This window comes from Micropterus dolomieu, linkage group LG06, assembly GCF_021292245.1.
Source record: "Micropterus dolomieu isolate WLL.071019.BEF.003 ecotype Adirondacks linkage group LG06, ASM2129224v1, whole genome shotgun sequence".
In the NCBI taxonomy this organism is placed as follows: domain Eukaryota; kingdom Metazoa; phylum Chordata; class Actinopteri; order Centrarchiformes; family Centrarchidae; genus Micropterus; species Micropterus dolomieu.
In genome coordinates, this window is record NC_060155.1 from 9,586,472 (window position 1) to 9,603,745 (window position 17,274).

At 39.2% G+C, this 17,274-nt stretch overlaps 2 protein-coding genes across 4 annotated transcripts in view; both read left to right on the top strand.

The window, feature by feature from the left end:
* Positions 1-12,156, top strand: part of atcayb (ATCAY kinesin light chain interacting caytaxin b) — a 39,429-nt gene extending 27,273 nt beyond the window's left edge. The window contains exons 2-15 of one of the 3 annotated variants that reach the window (XM_046051583.1): positions 884-989; positions 1,309-1,536; positions 3,770-3,876; positions 5,222-5,280; positions 5,361-5,588; positions 6,054-6,212; positions 7,188-7,290; positions 7,645-7,776; positions 7,960-8,046; positions 8,321-8,419; positions 9,253-9,288; positions 9,395-9,442; positions 9,851-9,897; positions 11,394-12,156. In XM_046051583.1, the coding sequence (XP_045907539.1) occupies positions 3,800-3,876; positions 5,222-5,280; positions 5,361-5,588; positions 6,054-6,212; positions 7,188-7,290; positions 7,645-7,776; positions 7,960-8,046; positions 8,321-8,419; positions 9,253-9,288; positions 9,395-9,442; positions 9,851-9,890 (1,068 nt within the window). In that variant the 5' untranslated portion in view covers positions 884-989; positions 1,309-1,536; positions 3,770-3,799 and the 3' untranslated portion in view covers positions 9,891-9,897; positions 11,394-12,156. Of the gene's footprint in view, positions 1-551; positions 990-1,214; positions 1,537-3,769; positions 3,877-5,221; positions 5,281-5,360; positions 5,589-6,053; positions 6,213-7,187; positions 7,291-7,644; positions 7,777-7,959; positions 8,047-8,320; positions 8,420-9,252; positions 9,289-9,394; positions 9,443-9,850; positions 9,898-11,393 lie in introns of those variants that run through there. The other 2 variants (XM_046051585.1, XM_046051582.1) reach the window with 2 other exon arrangements.
* A 2,340-nt stretch (positions 12,157-14,496) lies between these two features.
* Positions 14,497-16,961, top strand: LOC123972629 (nicotinamide riboside kinase 2-like). Its single transcript, XM_046052182.1, has 8 exons — positions 14,497-14,522; positions 14,622-14,712; positions 15,507-15,555; positions 15,793-15,970; positions 16,076-16,147; positions 16,235-16,341; positions 16,504-16,589; positions 16,688-16,961. The coding sequence occupies exons 1-7, from the start codon at positions 14,497-14,499 to the stop codon at positions 16,587-16,589; spliced, it is 609 nt and encodes a 202-aa protein (XP_045908138.1). The 3' UTR covers positions 16,688-16,961.
* Positions 16,962-17,274: the final 313 nt, after the last annotated feature.

Sequence of the window (17,274 nt, forward strand, 5' to 3'; positions counted from 1 at the left end):
CACATGGGCTATGCATATAAATACATATAGAACTCTTTAATATTTTATGATACTGCATATTATGAGTGAAACACAAGACAATGTGGACCTTGAACTGAAACACGATCGTGTTTTGTGTTTACTCTGCAAATAAGTCACAGGAGTGTACAGTTAAATCAAAACTAGACCCATAATTAAATCATCATTGAAAAAAATTATTTCACCTCACTGAAAAAAACACACTTAAGATCTTTAAATAGCCAAGTACTCAAAACAAGATAAGCCACAATTTAAAGCTAGGCATGCCTGTCTTCCAAATAAGATAGATAAACTATGACAATTTATTAACTTATTTATTACAGTTAGTCATTAAAACTATGTTCTTAAACACCTAAAACTATCTACTGTAAATTTACCATGTCTCAACTGCACCAGATCTGTGGGAAAACAAATGGGTTTTAGTGACAAGTCTGGGCATGTTGCAGTATTTCAGCACTGTGCAAAGTAGCGTTATTAATAGAAAACTGTTAACACACCCCAAATACATTTTTCTGCCAAAGAGACAATGGCAGGAGAAGAATAGGAAACTGCTTGCTCCCACTGGGCAATGAGTGCAATGCCAGAGAGATGCCACTGACATTGCCCAGAGCTCAGTGCAGCTGTGAGGAGAGCGGGAGAGAAAGGACGGTGAAGGAGGGTGTGTGAGCATCACAGCTAGCGAGCAAGAGAAAAGGAGGGGAATTCATGTGGAGGAGGGGTTTTGTTAGGAGTGAGAGAGCTTAAAAGAGATGGGGCGAAAAAGCAAGAGAGAGAGAGAGAGAGAGACTGTGTGTGTGCATGTGTGAGGGAGGAAGATGCTGTTGCCAGGGAACAGCAGTGAAGTAGAAATGCCCATTTTTTCCAGCTCACAGGAGGATGAAAACACGTTAAATCATGGATGCAAAATGGACTGAAAGTGAGGAGAAGGAAAACATCTGATCCTGACGTAGCTGAAAAGAATCAAAGAGAAGGTAGGCAGGTGTCATTACATAACCACCATAACGCAGCTCCCATACGGGTGACATCATCACAGCAGGATTAGAGCCTGGGGTGGGAGCATTAGTGTTGATGGGGAGGAGGGGGACAGAGGGAGATTCAGCAGAGAGAGCAGAAGTAAAAAGAGGGAGAGAGATAGAGACTGATCATCATGAGACCAGCTACAAGCGCAGAGTGAGGATTATCTTTTGTCCAAACAGGGATCTGACTGGCAGAGGAGACAGAAAAGATGAGAGCACGATGGCGTTTGCTGTGTGATGACCCCGACTTTCCTTGCCATTCTCCTCTCCACAGGAGGACAGGATTTCTCTCTCAGCCCCCATTCGCAGTATCAGTAAACGGCAGGAATCATCCAGCAGCCCGGGTCCTGAACACACAAGTGTCCCACCTGCAGATGTAAACAGTGATGACCCTCACTCTGTTCAGGTAGATTTAAGAAGAAGGAAAAGAAAGAGGAACATCTGAAGGCAAAACAGGGAGGACTTCAAAACGGCAGAGAGGAAGTCGTCCTATTTGTAGTATGTGAGTACAATGCATTTCCATGAGCCATGATCTCTCTGGTTTTAGCTGGAGAAAGTGCCTTTCTTCAGGGCAGATTATGAATCAGTGACATGCTATATTTAATGCTTTGTTTCATTCTGCTACTATGATTCAGATTACTGAGACAGTGTCTGCAACATTTGAATCAGAGTCTGATGACAGGTGGTGGGTTGTTTGATCACTGTCATTCAAATTTGATCCATTCAGTCCTGATAAAGCTGATGAGAGAGTTTCAAGTGTGAGTTTTATTAAATGATATCTGGAATTTATTAATATGGGTTGTTGCTTGTTTTGTCATAAATATGGATAGTGTAATACTTCTTCTTCTGACTTGCTTTTTATGCTTTTATGCTGTTATAATTATCACTGTCCTCTTGTCTTTGAATTGCAGTCAAACAAGTTGAGGAAGGCTGTACTCGATCATGTTGCCCTGCCTCACCTTGCCTTTTATAATCAGTGGCTCTATTGATGCTAATCTCCTAACTGCAAGCCATGTAAATGATTTCATAATGCAGAGGCGGAAAGAATACTGTGGTGTTCTACTCAGGTGGAAGCTCTTCTGCTTCACTTACATTTTCCATACTGTATGTCAAAGAAAGAGGCAAGAAATATATTTAGTAAACAAATAGCTAAAAGGTACAGCTTCTGTATCAGGAGCATTTTCAGCTATTTGCTTTCAATCTCTGAGTCACTTTATCAGGTGTTTGGTTTGATAGGCACACAGTCAATAGCTCACGAGATAGTGTTCGGGAAATGAAGGCTGCTCTGCCATCTGGACTCAAATCCCTACAAAACAAGTGCTACTGCAACATTACTTTGTGTCCATCAATCAGCAGTTCACTGTATGAGCAGCTGAGCCTTGGCAAGAGACATCTGCACAAACAAGTATCCGAAAGCTTTTTTTTTTAAAGATTAGAGTGTGAGAACAAAGGAAGGTGACTCAAAGTGTGATTTAGCCAGAAGAATCTTTATTAAGGTTGTGTTAAAGGAGTTCCCCATCAAGCCCACATCAAACACTGCAACTCCTCCATCGTTGAGAATCCAATCACATCACAGCAGTATGTAGCCTGGAGGCCTGAGCCTTTTTAGCCCACATTTTTCGGGGTGGGAGTTCAGTACAGGCTCTGATGTGTCACTCTAGAGCACATCAGTGCCATGCCAGTGGACAAATGGACTGTGGTAACTTCTGCTGCATCATGAACTGGTTAGGACAGTGATGTAGGAAGGACCCTCTTCCCCCATATGCACATTTCTGACACGAGACTCACACATAATATTCACTCTGTGCATGACTGATCCTTGTATGAAAACTGACAAAAACACGAGACACAGTGAAGCTTTACAAGAAAATATGGAAGTTCAGATCTCTATCTGCTTAATGGTGGCACGTATGATTTGTTTGTATCGCCCCGAGGGGCTGTATGAGCAATGTGGTGTTTTTTTTTTTGTCCCCTTCCCAAGGGAAAGGAAACCCAGTGGGACTTAGTTTTGCCATTTGATTCATTTATATGTCATCATTATACAATTGTTACCCATAGCTAAACAGCACTAGGTTTTTTTGAGACTTTATTTTGTCTGGTGTAAACTAACCATTTGCTATGTGTCATGTTAGTGAAAAAAGGATAAAAGTTGAAGATTTGGCAAATGTTGATTGGTTTCTTTATTACACCCATGTCACGCTTTGCAGCTGATCTCCAGACCGCTCAGTCACAGCTCCTAAAAGCTATGTGTTGTGGATACGTAGGCTTTTACTTGGCCTTTTAAGGGGCACCCCAGTAATTTAGTATATCGCCTCCATAAGGTTGTTGGACAGAGAGACAGATAGATTTTAAAAAGAAAAGTCCAAATTGAAGCAAAAGAGGCTGCAATATCCTCATTTTCTATCACTAGTATAGTTCAAGCTCCATAAACATTAAGTCCTACATTTCCCATAATGCAACTGGATAGTGTCTTTAATTAACCCCCACCCCCCGCCTGGTAAACACCCACATCTGTCAAACCCCAACACCTTCCGTTTGTAACGTAGTCTTTCTGTCATAAGTTTGAAGTCTCAAAGTAAAAATTCAGATAATCCTGATGAAATCATCAGTGTTGCATAAAATGGGGTGGAGTGCCCCTTTAAGACAAGTACTGCATGTTTTAACAAGGTTTTTAACTCTTGGTTTCCTTCTGACATTGACATTCAGGCATTGTTTTATGTGTTTGTCAACCACAGTGAGCTGAAGCCCGTCCTCCCTGGCAGAGGATGGGTACAGCAGAAGCCACTTTACGCATGGACAGCATGGAGGTTAAGGACGAGTGGCAGGATGAGGACTTCCCCAGGTAATCCTACGTGTGTATGTGAGAGAGAGAAAGACAGCGTGTGTGTGTGTGTGTGTGTGTGTGTGTGTGTGTAGTTTGTCTTTTATGTGTACAGGCTTTGACAAACAGGCCCAGCTATGATGGCAAGATAGTCACGTGTGTTGAATGCTGAAAGGCAGCAGGTGTGTTCTTTCCTTGATGTAGTTGTTATGTGTAAAGTGACAATGTTGTGTCATGTCAGTGAACAAAATAGCAGCTTGCAAAGAGAAAAAAAAGAACATGTCACAGTGTCCACCAATGGAAAAATAGTCGGACAACCCACACTCTTTTACTGGCAAGTCGTGGAAATGTGTTCAAGGATATCCAGTGTATTCACAACCTGCCATATTTATATACTGTATATTATATAGTATTCTCCATGTTTGATATATATCTGCTGTAAGTCATGTTGTTTTTATGAGATATAATAATATAACAATGCTGGTAGCTCAGTTGACTAAAGCTTATACAATACAAATAATGAAATTAGATAAGGGAAGAGTAATGGGATTCAGCAGATATTCATATTTCACCTTGATCTCAACCACGTGTATGCACAGATCTTATTTCTGTATGTAGAACAATAACTATATGGTTGTTGCAGACAGTTTAAATCTGAGTCCTATAAAGGAACGTTTAAGAATGCTTCTACACTTCAAATCGTTTTCTCTTCTCCCAACTATTTAATCCACTCTTGAGTATCTGTTGGTGCTGTCTTTAACGCACCTCTACAAAGCTGCTGACAACAAAATAGCAGCAATTATTCCAGCAGCTCCATCAGCTAGCCCATACTTGTGGTGTTTTAGGGTGTGTTTCTCTATGCATTCATGTCTGTATTAATGTCTTTGTCTTCTGCTGTCTGTGTACAGTATTTGTGTCTGGCTGCATGCGTGTGTGTGTGTGTGTGTGTGTGTGTGTGTGCTTTCGACTATAATCTAACCTTCTTGTCCCCCACCACTGAGGGTTTAGCTGTCTTATTATAATGTCAGAGGGGAGTTGGTAATTACTGGTATTGCTTTTTCAAACAACACATATTGTTTCCATGGACACACTGTAGTTAAATCACAATAGAGACTCTCCAAAAACAAAAGGCTAAGAGCATGAATGCTACAAACAATTGTTCATACTTTGTAGTTTATTTCATTTTTTTATCATAGCAATTTATTTAAAAGGTTAATGCTTATAACTAGCAATTGAAAAAAACAAAAAAAACAATCATTAACTTGGTAGCAGGAAAACAATAGGACAAAGAGAAACTATAATTCCAGTGTCACTTCATTTTTGATTTATACTGGGTATTTTCATTTTATTTATGCCGTTTATTCAGGCCACTACCAGAGGATGGAGATGTTGATTCATCATGTGGCCTCACTGACAACAGAACCAGTAAGTGGGATAGATACACAGCATTAAATATTTATATAGATTTTTACTATATTCTAAACTTTCCTGACTCGCTTATCCAGATCCTCCCACCACTCTGAATGTGGGCCAGTCCATGGTCCAGCGTAAGCGTCGCACTCTGGTCGCCCCTGACATGAACCTCTCCCTGGATCAGAGCGAGGGGTCGGTGCTCTCTGATGACTTCCTTGAAACGCCCGATGACCTGGACATCAACGTAGATGACATTGAGACTCCTGATGAGACAGACTCGCTGGAATTCATCAACAATGGCAACGAGCTGGAGTGGGAAGGTCAGACAAAAGATTTGACAGATTTAGAAACATTTAGATTGAGAAAGGTACGGATTTTTTAAGGGAAATATAAAAATCCTTTTTTTTGTCCTCTGTGTTTTACACTAATAATAGTCTAAAAACTGTCATAGAGTATCTCTCAGAGCCAACAAAAAGCAAGTATTTTAACCATCACAAAAGCAGTACTATTTGCTGGGCTATTGTGCATTGGATTAAAAATGGCGTTCCTTTTATTTGGTGATGACAAGAAAGTCTTTTTGAGTCTGAGTATAATATTGTGGAAGCTGTGTATAACATTTAATGTTTGAAAAGGTTAAATGAGTTAGAGCAGAAATGTATTTGTAAAAAGCTGTGACTCATGTTGAAGCTTTCTAGCAGACGTTTGTTGACAAAATGTTAATGCGTGTGAGGAAAGAAGGTCAAACAATCTGGCCAACAACTTTTTTTGTGTCACCTTGTGTCTAGATGACACTCCTGTCGCCACTGCCAAGCGTCTTCCAGGTGAAGGTGAAGAGGAGAGAGACTCATCTGGTCGTCTGTGGCGAACAGTGATCATCGGTGACCAGGAGCAGCGGATTGACATGCAGGTCATCAGACCGTACCTGAGAGTGGTCACACATGGAGGTTAGGAAAAGAGTGTGGATGCGTGTGTACTTTTTATTTAAATACCGGGGTGTCTATATGTGTGGGCTCGTGTGTGCGTTAGGGTTTTTCCAAAATGGGGTTTATCAGACCAGCAGCACAATTTTCAAAGTTGGTAATTGTTTTTTTTTATTATTCAAATATTATGAACTTAGGTGGAAGAAAAAGACATTGCACTCAACCAAAAAGAGCTGAGCTGCCAGTCCCACAAAAATATGGTATGTTGATAGGAGTTGTATAGGGACATATTCTCAGTTGCCAGTTTATTAGGTACACCTAGCTAAAACAAGTTCAGTCTAACACAACAGTCCTGCAATAAATCCTCCCCTCATGAAGTTTATAATGTTCCGATTTTGTTCTTTCAGACTGTCATTTTAGAGGATGCGGTTTGTGGTGTTGAATTGTATTGCGCTATACTGACAGGTGTTTCTATTATTTCGTCTACCCTATCTATGTACATAGTTTGTGAATGTGTGTGTACTCTTCTTTACTTTGTGCACTTCAGGGATTTAATATTGGGAAGTGGTGCTATGAGAGTTTCAGTAGCAAACTCTGTAGACTTTTATCTTATGAGAATTTCACTTGATACACCTGAACTGAGTGAAAGTTGTTGGTCATAGGTTAAAAAACCTAAATCCTCAAGCTACGTGACTATTCCACCCTGAAGAAGGCATACGACTGAAGCTATAAAAGAGCATTCGAATAGAGTTTGGCATGAAAGCTCTTTTTGTGCTTGCCAAATATCTTAACTTTTAAATAGCTTTTGTACTACAAGTAAATATTTTCACCAGGATAGTTACATGGTGGAAAACGGTGGAAAATGCTGAAACAGCATTCAGGCCATTAAGAGACATTAGTCACCTCATAAGTTAACAAAAATGAGTGTACTCATAGTTGTCAGACGTGCATGTAACAAATTGCCACTGTCATACTGAATGTGTCTCTCTCCTCGGTCAGGTTATTATGGTGAGGGTCTGAATGCCATCATCGTGTTTGCAGCCTGCTACCTTCCTGACAGCGGCTGCGAGGACTACACATACATCATGGAGAATCTCTTCCTGTAAGATCCAGTCGGGTCACTTAAGGGATTGTTTTACAGTAGCCCACTGTATTATAAGATTTTTCATAACATTATTCTCTCACTTTCACTGTATAATTGATCACAGGACATGACTGGAGAATATCTTTCTATGCAAAATGTATGTTAAATTTGAAACGATGATTAACATTATATACTAGAAAAGAAAGATGAATACGTTTAAAAACACTCATTTTGGCTTCCAGAATTTTACTTTGAGAAGCACATATCTGGGTCGGATCCACTTCTAAACACATTCTTTCAAGTGAAGTGTTTTCATCTTACATGTTACTGTACAGTCTGAGTCTGATCTGAGTTTGGTTGTTCTGTCCTCAGGTACGTTGTGAGCAGCCTCGAGCTGCTGGTGGCAGAAGATTACATGATTGTTTACCTAAACGGAGCAACGCCGCGCAGGAAGATGCCTGGCATCAGCTGGCTGAAGAGATGCTACCAGATGATTGACAGGAAGTAAGACAGACAAAATATCAGAAGAGTTTGGGCAGATGTGATGTGAACGAGAATATAGTCAAGAATGTTAAACTAATGTTGTTGATTGTTAAATACAGATACAATTTAAATGTATCATGATTAAAAGGATTATGAGAAGGAGGAAAGCAACACAAACTCTTTAAATCTGAATGTCTCCTGCAGACTGAGGAAGAATCTAAAGTGTCTCATTATCGCTCACCCAACATGGTTCATCAGGACCGTCCTGGCTATCTCCAGACCTTTCATCAGGTGAGAATTCATTCAGTGTGGTTTATACTCCATCAGTCTATCCTCATCATCTGAGAACCTCTCCTCTTAACAACTATAATAAACAGAAAAAAGATACATTACAGAGTTGTAACATAATGATGCAGTAGATCATTCAGACCATCACAAAACAAAAAAGGATAGCTGTTACACAATCATAGAGTGAGAGCCGTTCTACGTTGATGACACCACTACAGATATTTTTTCAGTTTTCAGACTGTGACACAAATTTGCATGTTGCTGTTGTTTACTGCAGTGTGAAGTTCATGGATAAGATCCGTTACGTTCACACCCTGGAGGAACTCAGCCAGATCATCCCCATGGAGCATGTGCAGATCCCAGAGTGTGTGTTGCAGTAAGTACTCTCAGCCACCAAGGGTCTCTGTTGAGACACTGCACATATCTATCACATCTTATGTAAGGTATTGCATGCTTACAGTAATAAGACCTTAAAAGAATGCTCACAGCAGAGTGTTCAAACTAAACTTGAGTGCTCATGCCTCCTGGACAAATGAGTATTTGCATCACTGTTTGTGGATTGCCATCACTTCAAATGAATAAGCCTTTTCTTCCATTGCCCAGTCAAAAGAGTATATTATCTCTCATGGAGAACACACAAAAGGTTATAAATGTTTAGAGGAAATGCTAGGTAGCTAGGTAAGACATGATGTTGTTTCAAATATGTGTTTACGTTTGGAGCCATATCAAAGTTTGGGTTGCAAAGAAAAAGAAATTTGGCCTAATTACTTAAAAAAGTATTATTAACCTATTTATTTTCTTTTTGAGTTTATGATTAGGCTACTTTTGCAATGTGAAATAAAAATTTAGAAAATGTGGCGGCACATACATATTTAACTGAGGGAAATGTCCGTGGCCCCCTGAACAATCTAGTTGAATAGCCCTGCAGTAGATGATCAAGATAGTATGTCGGCAGTCACTAAAAAATGGACTACTCTAAATCAGCAGTCACTGTGTCTTTTGTGGCAAACATCTGGTAGTTGAAACATAATAGTAAAACAAACCATGGCAGCCAAGTCCTATACAACATACAGAAGACCAGGATTTCTAAAAAGTACATATGATTTGCAACAGCATACTGCATTGGACATTTGACTGTTGTACCATTGATGACAAGTATGTTGATGTGATGACATGTCAGTCCAAGATTTCTATTCTGATTTTTTAAAGGTATGATGACGAGAAAGTAAGAGCACAAAGGGAAAGGTGAGCAATAGATTTTCATGTGATTTTATGGTAAAAATAGTTTTAATGCATGCTCTTTTTCTTGCATGTAAGTAGTATTATTAATATGTACCTGTCTCACTTACAGACTTGAGCAAGAGCAGCAGCAGACCAACTCAACAATGCCTAAAGAAAGGTGACCTAATTTTGCAGTTCATACAGTCCAGGGCCATTTTCTAAATAAATAAAATGCGTTTCTTCTACAGCACTACAACAAACATTTTCTTCTCTTATTTGAAACTAGTGGCTGCTAGAAGTCTGAAACAATTTCACTTACATACACTGCAACCTTAATTGTTCAGTTATTTCATTTAGTCTGTTAAGATGCTGAAATAAGGCAGTTTCCTCACTTAGTATGAAGAAAATGCCATGGAAAAAGCTGACTAGCAAATCTGTAAATTACTTCTCTTGAAAGTAAACGTGAGTTATTTCTGCAGCTACATGGATGTATTTTGGCAACAGAAAGTTCAGCCTAATATGAACCACATAACAAAGCAAAATATTAATATTTACTTATGGTTTAACTTTAATCTGTCATTTCCAGGCCAAAGTCAATGATAGCAGATGTTAGCCGTGACATCTGACATTAAGGTAAGGGTTCTCATTGACTGAAGTGACTTTCCATCCACTTCATCAAGGCTGGTTTGTAATGTCAGTCCACTGTAATTAATCTGTGACATACAGGGAAATGTTCTCTTCTGTGCGCTTATGTGCCCAAAAGAAACCCTATACGGTAAATCAGCCAAATGTTGGACGATGTTCTGTCTGGGGTGTTGGGTCACTGACCAGAGGTCCAGCGGGTCAGCTCTCAGTTCAGGGGCCCTGAGATCCAATTTACAGTTTCATGTCGAGTCAAGGAAGAGCACAAGCAGTAAGAATGAGATGACTCAGATCTCAGTTACTTAAAACTCAAACAGCTCATTTAATGTTTAAGTCAACAAATAGAGCTGCAACCATTAGTCTTAGTCCATTTTCTTTGTCTTATATTACAATAAATTACATTTTGTTGATTTGAAAAACCAAGGCTTTTAATTACGTCACCTTGAGCTCTCTGGTATTATAAAGGTATTTTTCACTGTTTTCTTATGTTTTATAGATCAAAAAACGTATCGATTAATCAAGAAAGTAACCAGGAGATTAATCAATATAAATAATCATATTCACAAATTAATCAAATGTGTAGTTTTGGAAATCAAATTCAAATTACATCTTATTCATGGATTGTTAGGGAGAAACTAAAGCATCAGCCTGTTTCTTCATTTATAATCACTTTCATATTCTGATGAAGATGAAAATCACATTTAAATGTTTTTGTGCACATACAAGTAAATAAAAAGTAATAAAAGTAAAGAACCATTACATATTTCAGAGACTTGTCCTTCTCTAAGAGCTCTGTGCCAAAGTCTCAAGCACAAAACACAGTGCTGTGTGATTACTGTCAAACCAGTCAAGTCCAGCTCATTTTCTCTTTTGCTAAGTCATGTTTCACTTCTTTAAATTGAGACTGCGTGTGTGTTAGTGTTAACTGATCCTCAAACATCATATTCCCTCCATACCCCGTGTTACGTAAAGGACAGCTGCTCATGTCTTTAAGCCTGCCTGCACACAACCGATCGATTCTATTTTTGATGGAATGTACAGCCAAGGTCTGGCAAATTGATCTGCGTCGCACAGCCTGTCCTGAAATCGAGGGAAAAACCCACCGCAGCAAGCCGGGGTGTGTTAGAGTGGGCGAGGTAGGTTATTTTAGAACCCCCCCTCCTTCTATGCTGTCCTGTGCTGCTGACCATTCCTATGAGCCTCCATATATCAAAGAAGCTATCGCCCGGAGGATTGGCTGACATCCCGGGAATGGACGCAGGCACCATATCCTAACCAAATGCCAAGCAGGGGGAAAATAAATAGGCAAACCTGATATGTGTCAAGTTGGGTTTAGTTTAGTATTTGCACATGCCTACTTACAAATATACAGATTATATTAGAAAGGTATTTGTGGAGATGCACAAGTGTTGATTGATATCTGTCAGACTCTCAGCATAAAGGTAACAGAGAAAGAGAGAGTTCAACTGTCTGTATTTGCATTACAGGGCTTTACATTGAAGAACCAACAGGGGAGAATTCATAGGATAGACCACCATCACACACTTTTTGCACAGGATTAAACCTCCTGACTGGATCCACTCGCTGCAAGACAATCTTTACTCAGAAACATTATCTTCAGTGACATGCTTGCTTCTAACTAAAAGTTAATATTACACCAAAGCATTACAAGATATAGCTAAATCAAAAAGTGTCTGCTCGTGCATGAGCTTTATCTACAGCATGACTCCAACTATTTAAATAAAAAACTGAGGACGTTTTAGGATGAACCCTGAAGCATCGTCCGACAGAGCCGGGAATATCATTCAACGTGTTCATGCTTGTGTATATATTTTTGAGAAAGGTGTTTACACAGATATTTGGTTTTTGATATGAATGGCATGGGTATTGTTTGGTTTCGATGGCTGTTTCCTGAAAGATAATGTGCAATGTTCTTCTTAGACCTACAGTACATGTTACTGATGCAAAACGTGTGTTACAGTATTCAAGTTTTCCAGAGTTTGATATGCAGGTGGCATGCTTGTTTATATCCTTCTGTCTCTGTGACACTTGTTATTGTCCGTTTTTTAAGTCATTTGCCATCATGTTTCAAAAGGTCCTTTTACAAGACGGAAAGCATATGTTGTTATAAATGAAATTAAATATATTTAAAGAGAGACAAATTAATTGCTAAAAGTGTTATTTATGAAATTGTGCCATTTAATGTTTGTAAAAAATAAATAAATAAAAAAATAAATGAGTGAACTAAAACAAGCTTTGTTCATGACATGATTAGTCACCTCTTGCATGGACAGACTTGCTCATGAACATTTACCGCTCATATTTATACTTTTTTATGGTCTCTAAATGTGTTCCACTTTGGTCCAGAATGTTTTTGACAAACAGTTCCTAAGGAATTATTAAGGGGCATAGTTATGATTTATGAGTGTGTTGGACAAGTCAGTTGATGGTCTTTGTGTCACCTGACCTCTTTGTGTCCCGTGCGGTTCTTCATAGGGGGTCATTTGGACATAACACTCCAAAGTGACCTTTCTTTATTTTTATATGCAACTGTGATCACAAGATGTTAATACACTACATGACACTCAATAAATTGTACAGCAGGGTAGTGATGGAGCAGTGGATAAGACACATGCCTTTGGTGTGAGAGACCTGGGTTTGAATCCACTTCAGAGGCATGCGATCTCCGACATATATAGCAATTGTAAGTCACTTTGGATAAAAGCGTCAGCTAAATGTATGTTATGTAATGTACTTGCTCCTGCATGTCCCAGATTTCTACCCTACACTTTTATAGTCTAGTATGCAAATTCAGTCTTTTAAAGAATTAGTGATTACTTTTTAATTGAAAGAAAGGCCTGTTTGCTAAACATGAGGTTTTAACAGATTAAAACTAAAAAAAATACTGATTAAAAAATAATTATTTGAATTTAAAGGAGTAGTCTGATATTTTGGTAAATAGGCACATTTGCTTTTTTCCTGAGAGTTTGATGAGAAGCTTCATTCCACCCTGCTTCCAGCCTTTATACTAAGACTTGAGAGTGGTATCAATCTTCTCTTCTAAGTCTCCCCAAACTATTCCTTTAAGATTGGAAATGTAAGTAATTTGACTCTCTCTCAGTGGATTAACCCTTAGTATAATTTTAAAACGCTTGAATAGGTTAGGACAGTCAATTTCGGACTTTGACAGAAAAGTAATACAATTATTCACCAAACTGCTGGTCAAGTAAAAGTTTGTCTGTCTTCTGAGTCGAAGAAGGAAAATGTATGTGCACCACATGCTTCACACAGTTGACCACATTTAGTGCTGTACAAAATGTCTCGGCCTATGTGGGACAGTTTTACAATCCCAAATTCTTAACCAGGATGCAACAGTTTCTATTCACTCACATCAGACAACTACAACACATCAAAGCTGTCAATCACATTTGATATAAGGTAAAAGACATATTATTATCGCACGTTGTCAACAGGCATTACTTGGAACATGAAGCCCTGAACATGAAACCGTGTGCTCTGATAACAGGGACTCAGAGTTAACCTTTTTCACACTTACAGTTACAGAAAAAGTGCAGCTGTAAACGAGTTTATTGCGCAATCAAAATGAACACAAGGCTAGACTGCACCCATCCGGTGGTGTGTAACAAAGTGAGTTGCTAAGCATGAGGGGCACTTAAGTTCAAAGAAATAGATCTGCATTATCAGACCTATAGCCCTGACTCGAGACACTGTGGTCACATGGCTGGCAGCAATGTACTCCAGCTGGTTGCATCAGAAATATGTGTGACGCAGCAGGCAGATACACAACAGCTGACTAAATATAGAGCCTGTAGCTTTCACCCACCTGGAGCTGTCTAAGCATGGAAATTTTTCCCTCTATAACCCCAAATCACGAGGTTTTTCTCTGAGCTATGATACAGATGTTTCAGTAACAGGATGTGACTTTTATTGTATTACATGTATTACTGTAAGTTCGAATGATTGTACAGTTTGCAGCCCTTGCCTTCTCTCCATACAGTGCCTTTTCTAAGACCAAAAACTCCCTTATTATGAATGGCATCTGCACTTATATCAAATGTCTTTCATTTAAAATCCATTTTATCTCAAATTAAGAATAAATATAGATTTCACAAGCTCTGAACTATCAGCATCCCCAGTCTACAGTAGCTCTCCCTCTGAGATGGGCTCTTTCCAAAGAGATACTTCATTTTTGTGTTTCACAGCTTACCCCACATCGCTATTTCTCAGCTCTGCTGGGTGTGGGATTTGTCATGCATTTGATTCACTGACCCCTAACAGCAGGTGGAAAATTTGGACTTCTAAGTCCTCCTCTTCCCATTGGTGCTGCGCGGCTGTAAAGCGGTAGCTTATTGGCTGCAGGAATAGGAGGCCGATTGGTTTGAGAGGCTGTGACGCTGCAGCTAAATCCTTTATATGCCTGGCAAAGGGATTGTCTATCAATGAAGTAGTAAAAGGGGGAACATATGTGGCAGTGGAGAAGGAAAGGTTTTTAACCTTTGAGTTTGTTTTGGCTGGGTTCCCTTCTTTTATTTACTGACTTCCAGCGGAGACCAATACACAGAAGTGAAAATGAAGTTCATCATTGGCATTGGAGGGTAAGTTTCATTTAAAGTATTTACCTATTTGTCTAGCAATAACAATTTGCAGAATCCTAGGGTGTAACATATCTGTGTGGCATGAAATCTTCATTTCAGAGTGACCAACGGTGGGAAGACCACTTTGACAAATAGACTACTAAAGACATTACCCAACTGTTGTGTGGTGCATCAGGATGACTTTTTCAAGGTAAAATAAATCAACTAAGTCCACTTTCTTTTGAGCTTTTTACATTTGAAATCACTTTATGTTTAGTTTAAAGCTACAGTAACTATTGTCATGTATTAATGTTGATTAACTGTAAGTGTTATTTTTGATATATTTCATTTGCTACGTAAAATTTGCCCTTGAGGTCATTTTGTGCTCAGATATTTCCTTCCAGTCTGACCTGCAGATGTCCTGTCATCTCTGTAGTAATACATCTGGCTGATTGTCTCCTGGACAGCCAATGAAAGGACTGAGCGTCCCCACTTAAAGTTAAACTTTGTCATGTTGCAAATTCTGCTACCAACTTTTGGTTAAATTCATTTGGCTTATAAGAAGCCAGAAGATTTTATCTCTACCACATCTTTTCGTGCTGCATTCACGAAAGGCTGAGTGGCCACTGAACACCAATTGTAAAATATAAGTGTTACATGATGTCCTTTTTCCCCGTCATTTATGTTTTACTGCCATAGCAATGCACTGAATGTGTCGCCTAGAGCCACACAACGGCAAAAAAATCGCAATTTCCAAATCGCGAGAGCGTTACCAGCATAGTAATAATGATTTTCTAATTATAAGTTAGGAAGAGAAACCTTTATCCTGTAAGGTATTACAACGGATATTTCACAAGCACAAAATTAACTTTTTTACCACACACAAAAATGTCACCGTGCGCTACTTTTGGTGGAGACGAGTCCTTGACCTTTCCTGTCCAGGTGTGATCAGCTCTGACTGGTTACTAGGTTGCAGCAATGTTTTATTGGTGACTGTTATTTCAGAAACCCGATCAAATAGAAGTCGGGGAGGACGGCTTTAGACAGTGGGATGGTAAGAATGGATTTCACGTAGGAAAACCATGCAGTAATGTACTTTTTCTTTTCTGCACAATTCTTTAGTTTGGTAACCAATCAATCCTAAACTTTGTGATATTCTATCGTCTATTCTGTGAATGCTACAGACATTCACTAACCGTGACTAATGTGTACTAAAGCACATTGGTGAGGAGTGTTTGTTGCATGTGTGGTGAAACCCACTCTCCTCTCTCCTCTCCATGTTCTGTATCAGTGATCACCGCCCTGGACATGGAGGCTATGGTCAACACTGTGAAGGGCTGGCAGGAGAACCCCATCAAATTCGCCCGCTCCCACGGCGTCAGCCTGTCACCTGAAGCTGAGGAAGCAGACTCGGTGGATAAGGGGATCCATATTCTCATCGTGGAGGGGTTCCTCGTCTACAACTACAAGTGGGTCATCTTGCCATCTTTTTTACACAAGCTCTAAAATTGAACCTGCAGGCCTCTTGACCTCTAAAGCTTTTCACTTATCTGAGCTTCTGTTCCCCTCTGCAGGCCTCTTATTGACGTCTATGACAAATGTTTCTACATTTCCATTCCTTATGAGGAGTGCAAAAGGAGGAGAAGGTAACAAGCTCTTGGCGTGACTCTGACTTAAGTGTTAGACGAAATATTAAAGGCTATAATATGACTTGATTTATTTTGTTTCTGCAGTACAAGGAATTACACAGTCCCTGACCCCCCTGACCTTTTCGATGGCCATGTCTGGCCAATGTACTTGAAACACAGGAAAGAGATGGAGAACAACTGTGACAGAATAGGTACGTTAAACCAAATCCTCACCTCTGAAACAAATATCATCAAATATCATAACGTCAAAATAAAAGCAAAGGATTCCTCAGTCCTCTTGAAAAATAAAGATTTAACTGTCAACTGTTGACATAAATGACTCTCGTTCATTTTTGACTTTTCTTTTTGGACAGAGTACCTTGATGGGATGACATCAAAGGAAGATATCTACAACAAAGTGCATGAAAGCATTCAGAACTCCCTGCTAAACAACTTATAGGTAAATAAAAGACATTTTCACTGATAGATCATTGAAAACTGTTTCGTTCAGTGTGAGTAAAGTCTCTCCCTTTTCTTTCTCTCTCTCTCTCTTTACAGCACAACGGGGGCAATAACGGATTTGTGTATAGACTTGTAAATATAATTTTGCGTTAATGTGTAGTTCTGTACTTCTAGCCTGATTTGTAAATAGTTAATTCTGTAACTTATTGTATAATCCTCTGTAACTTTTTACTAAAAGATAAGCCACCTCTGGACTGCCCAGTGTTTAACATCAGGGACGGATCTCAACTCTGATCTTGTTGTATCTGAAAGTATAAAATGCCCACTGGGAGGAAAGATTTGTGTCTCATAAATGAAACTACCGAATCCACTTTATGTTTCCTGTTTTTTTTCCTCTCAAACTCATTTCAAAAACACCCATGTAGCCCCCATAAAGGTCCTGTTCGGAATCACAAACCTCACATTTTACAGCACAAATATTTATGCAAACTGAGGATGAGTGATAAAGCCCTGAGGCTCCTTATCACCCAGATTAGATTTAGAGCATCAATAAAAGTGGCCTGCAATCTGAATCTCAGAGTTTTCCTCTCAAAGACAATAGATTAACTAATGAAGAAGGGCAAATAATGTTGATTGGATTTAATCACCACTTAACTTTCATTTTAAACATTTGTATACATAAA

Excerpts from the sequence above, each read along its gene's own strand:
- LOC123972629 (XM_046052182.1), top strand. The coding sequence starts at position 14,497 with ATGAAGTTCATCATTGGCATTGGAGG. Across the intron at positions 15,556-15,792 it reads CGGCTTTAGACAGTGGGATG|TGATCACCGCCCTGGACATG; the intron begins GTAAGAATGGAT and ends GTTCTGTATCAG. Across the intron at positions 16,342-16,503 it reads GAACAACTGTGACAGAATAG|AGTACCTTGATGGGATGACA; the intron begins GTACGTTAAACC and ends CTTTTTGGACAG.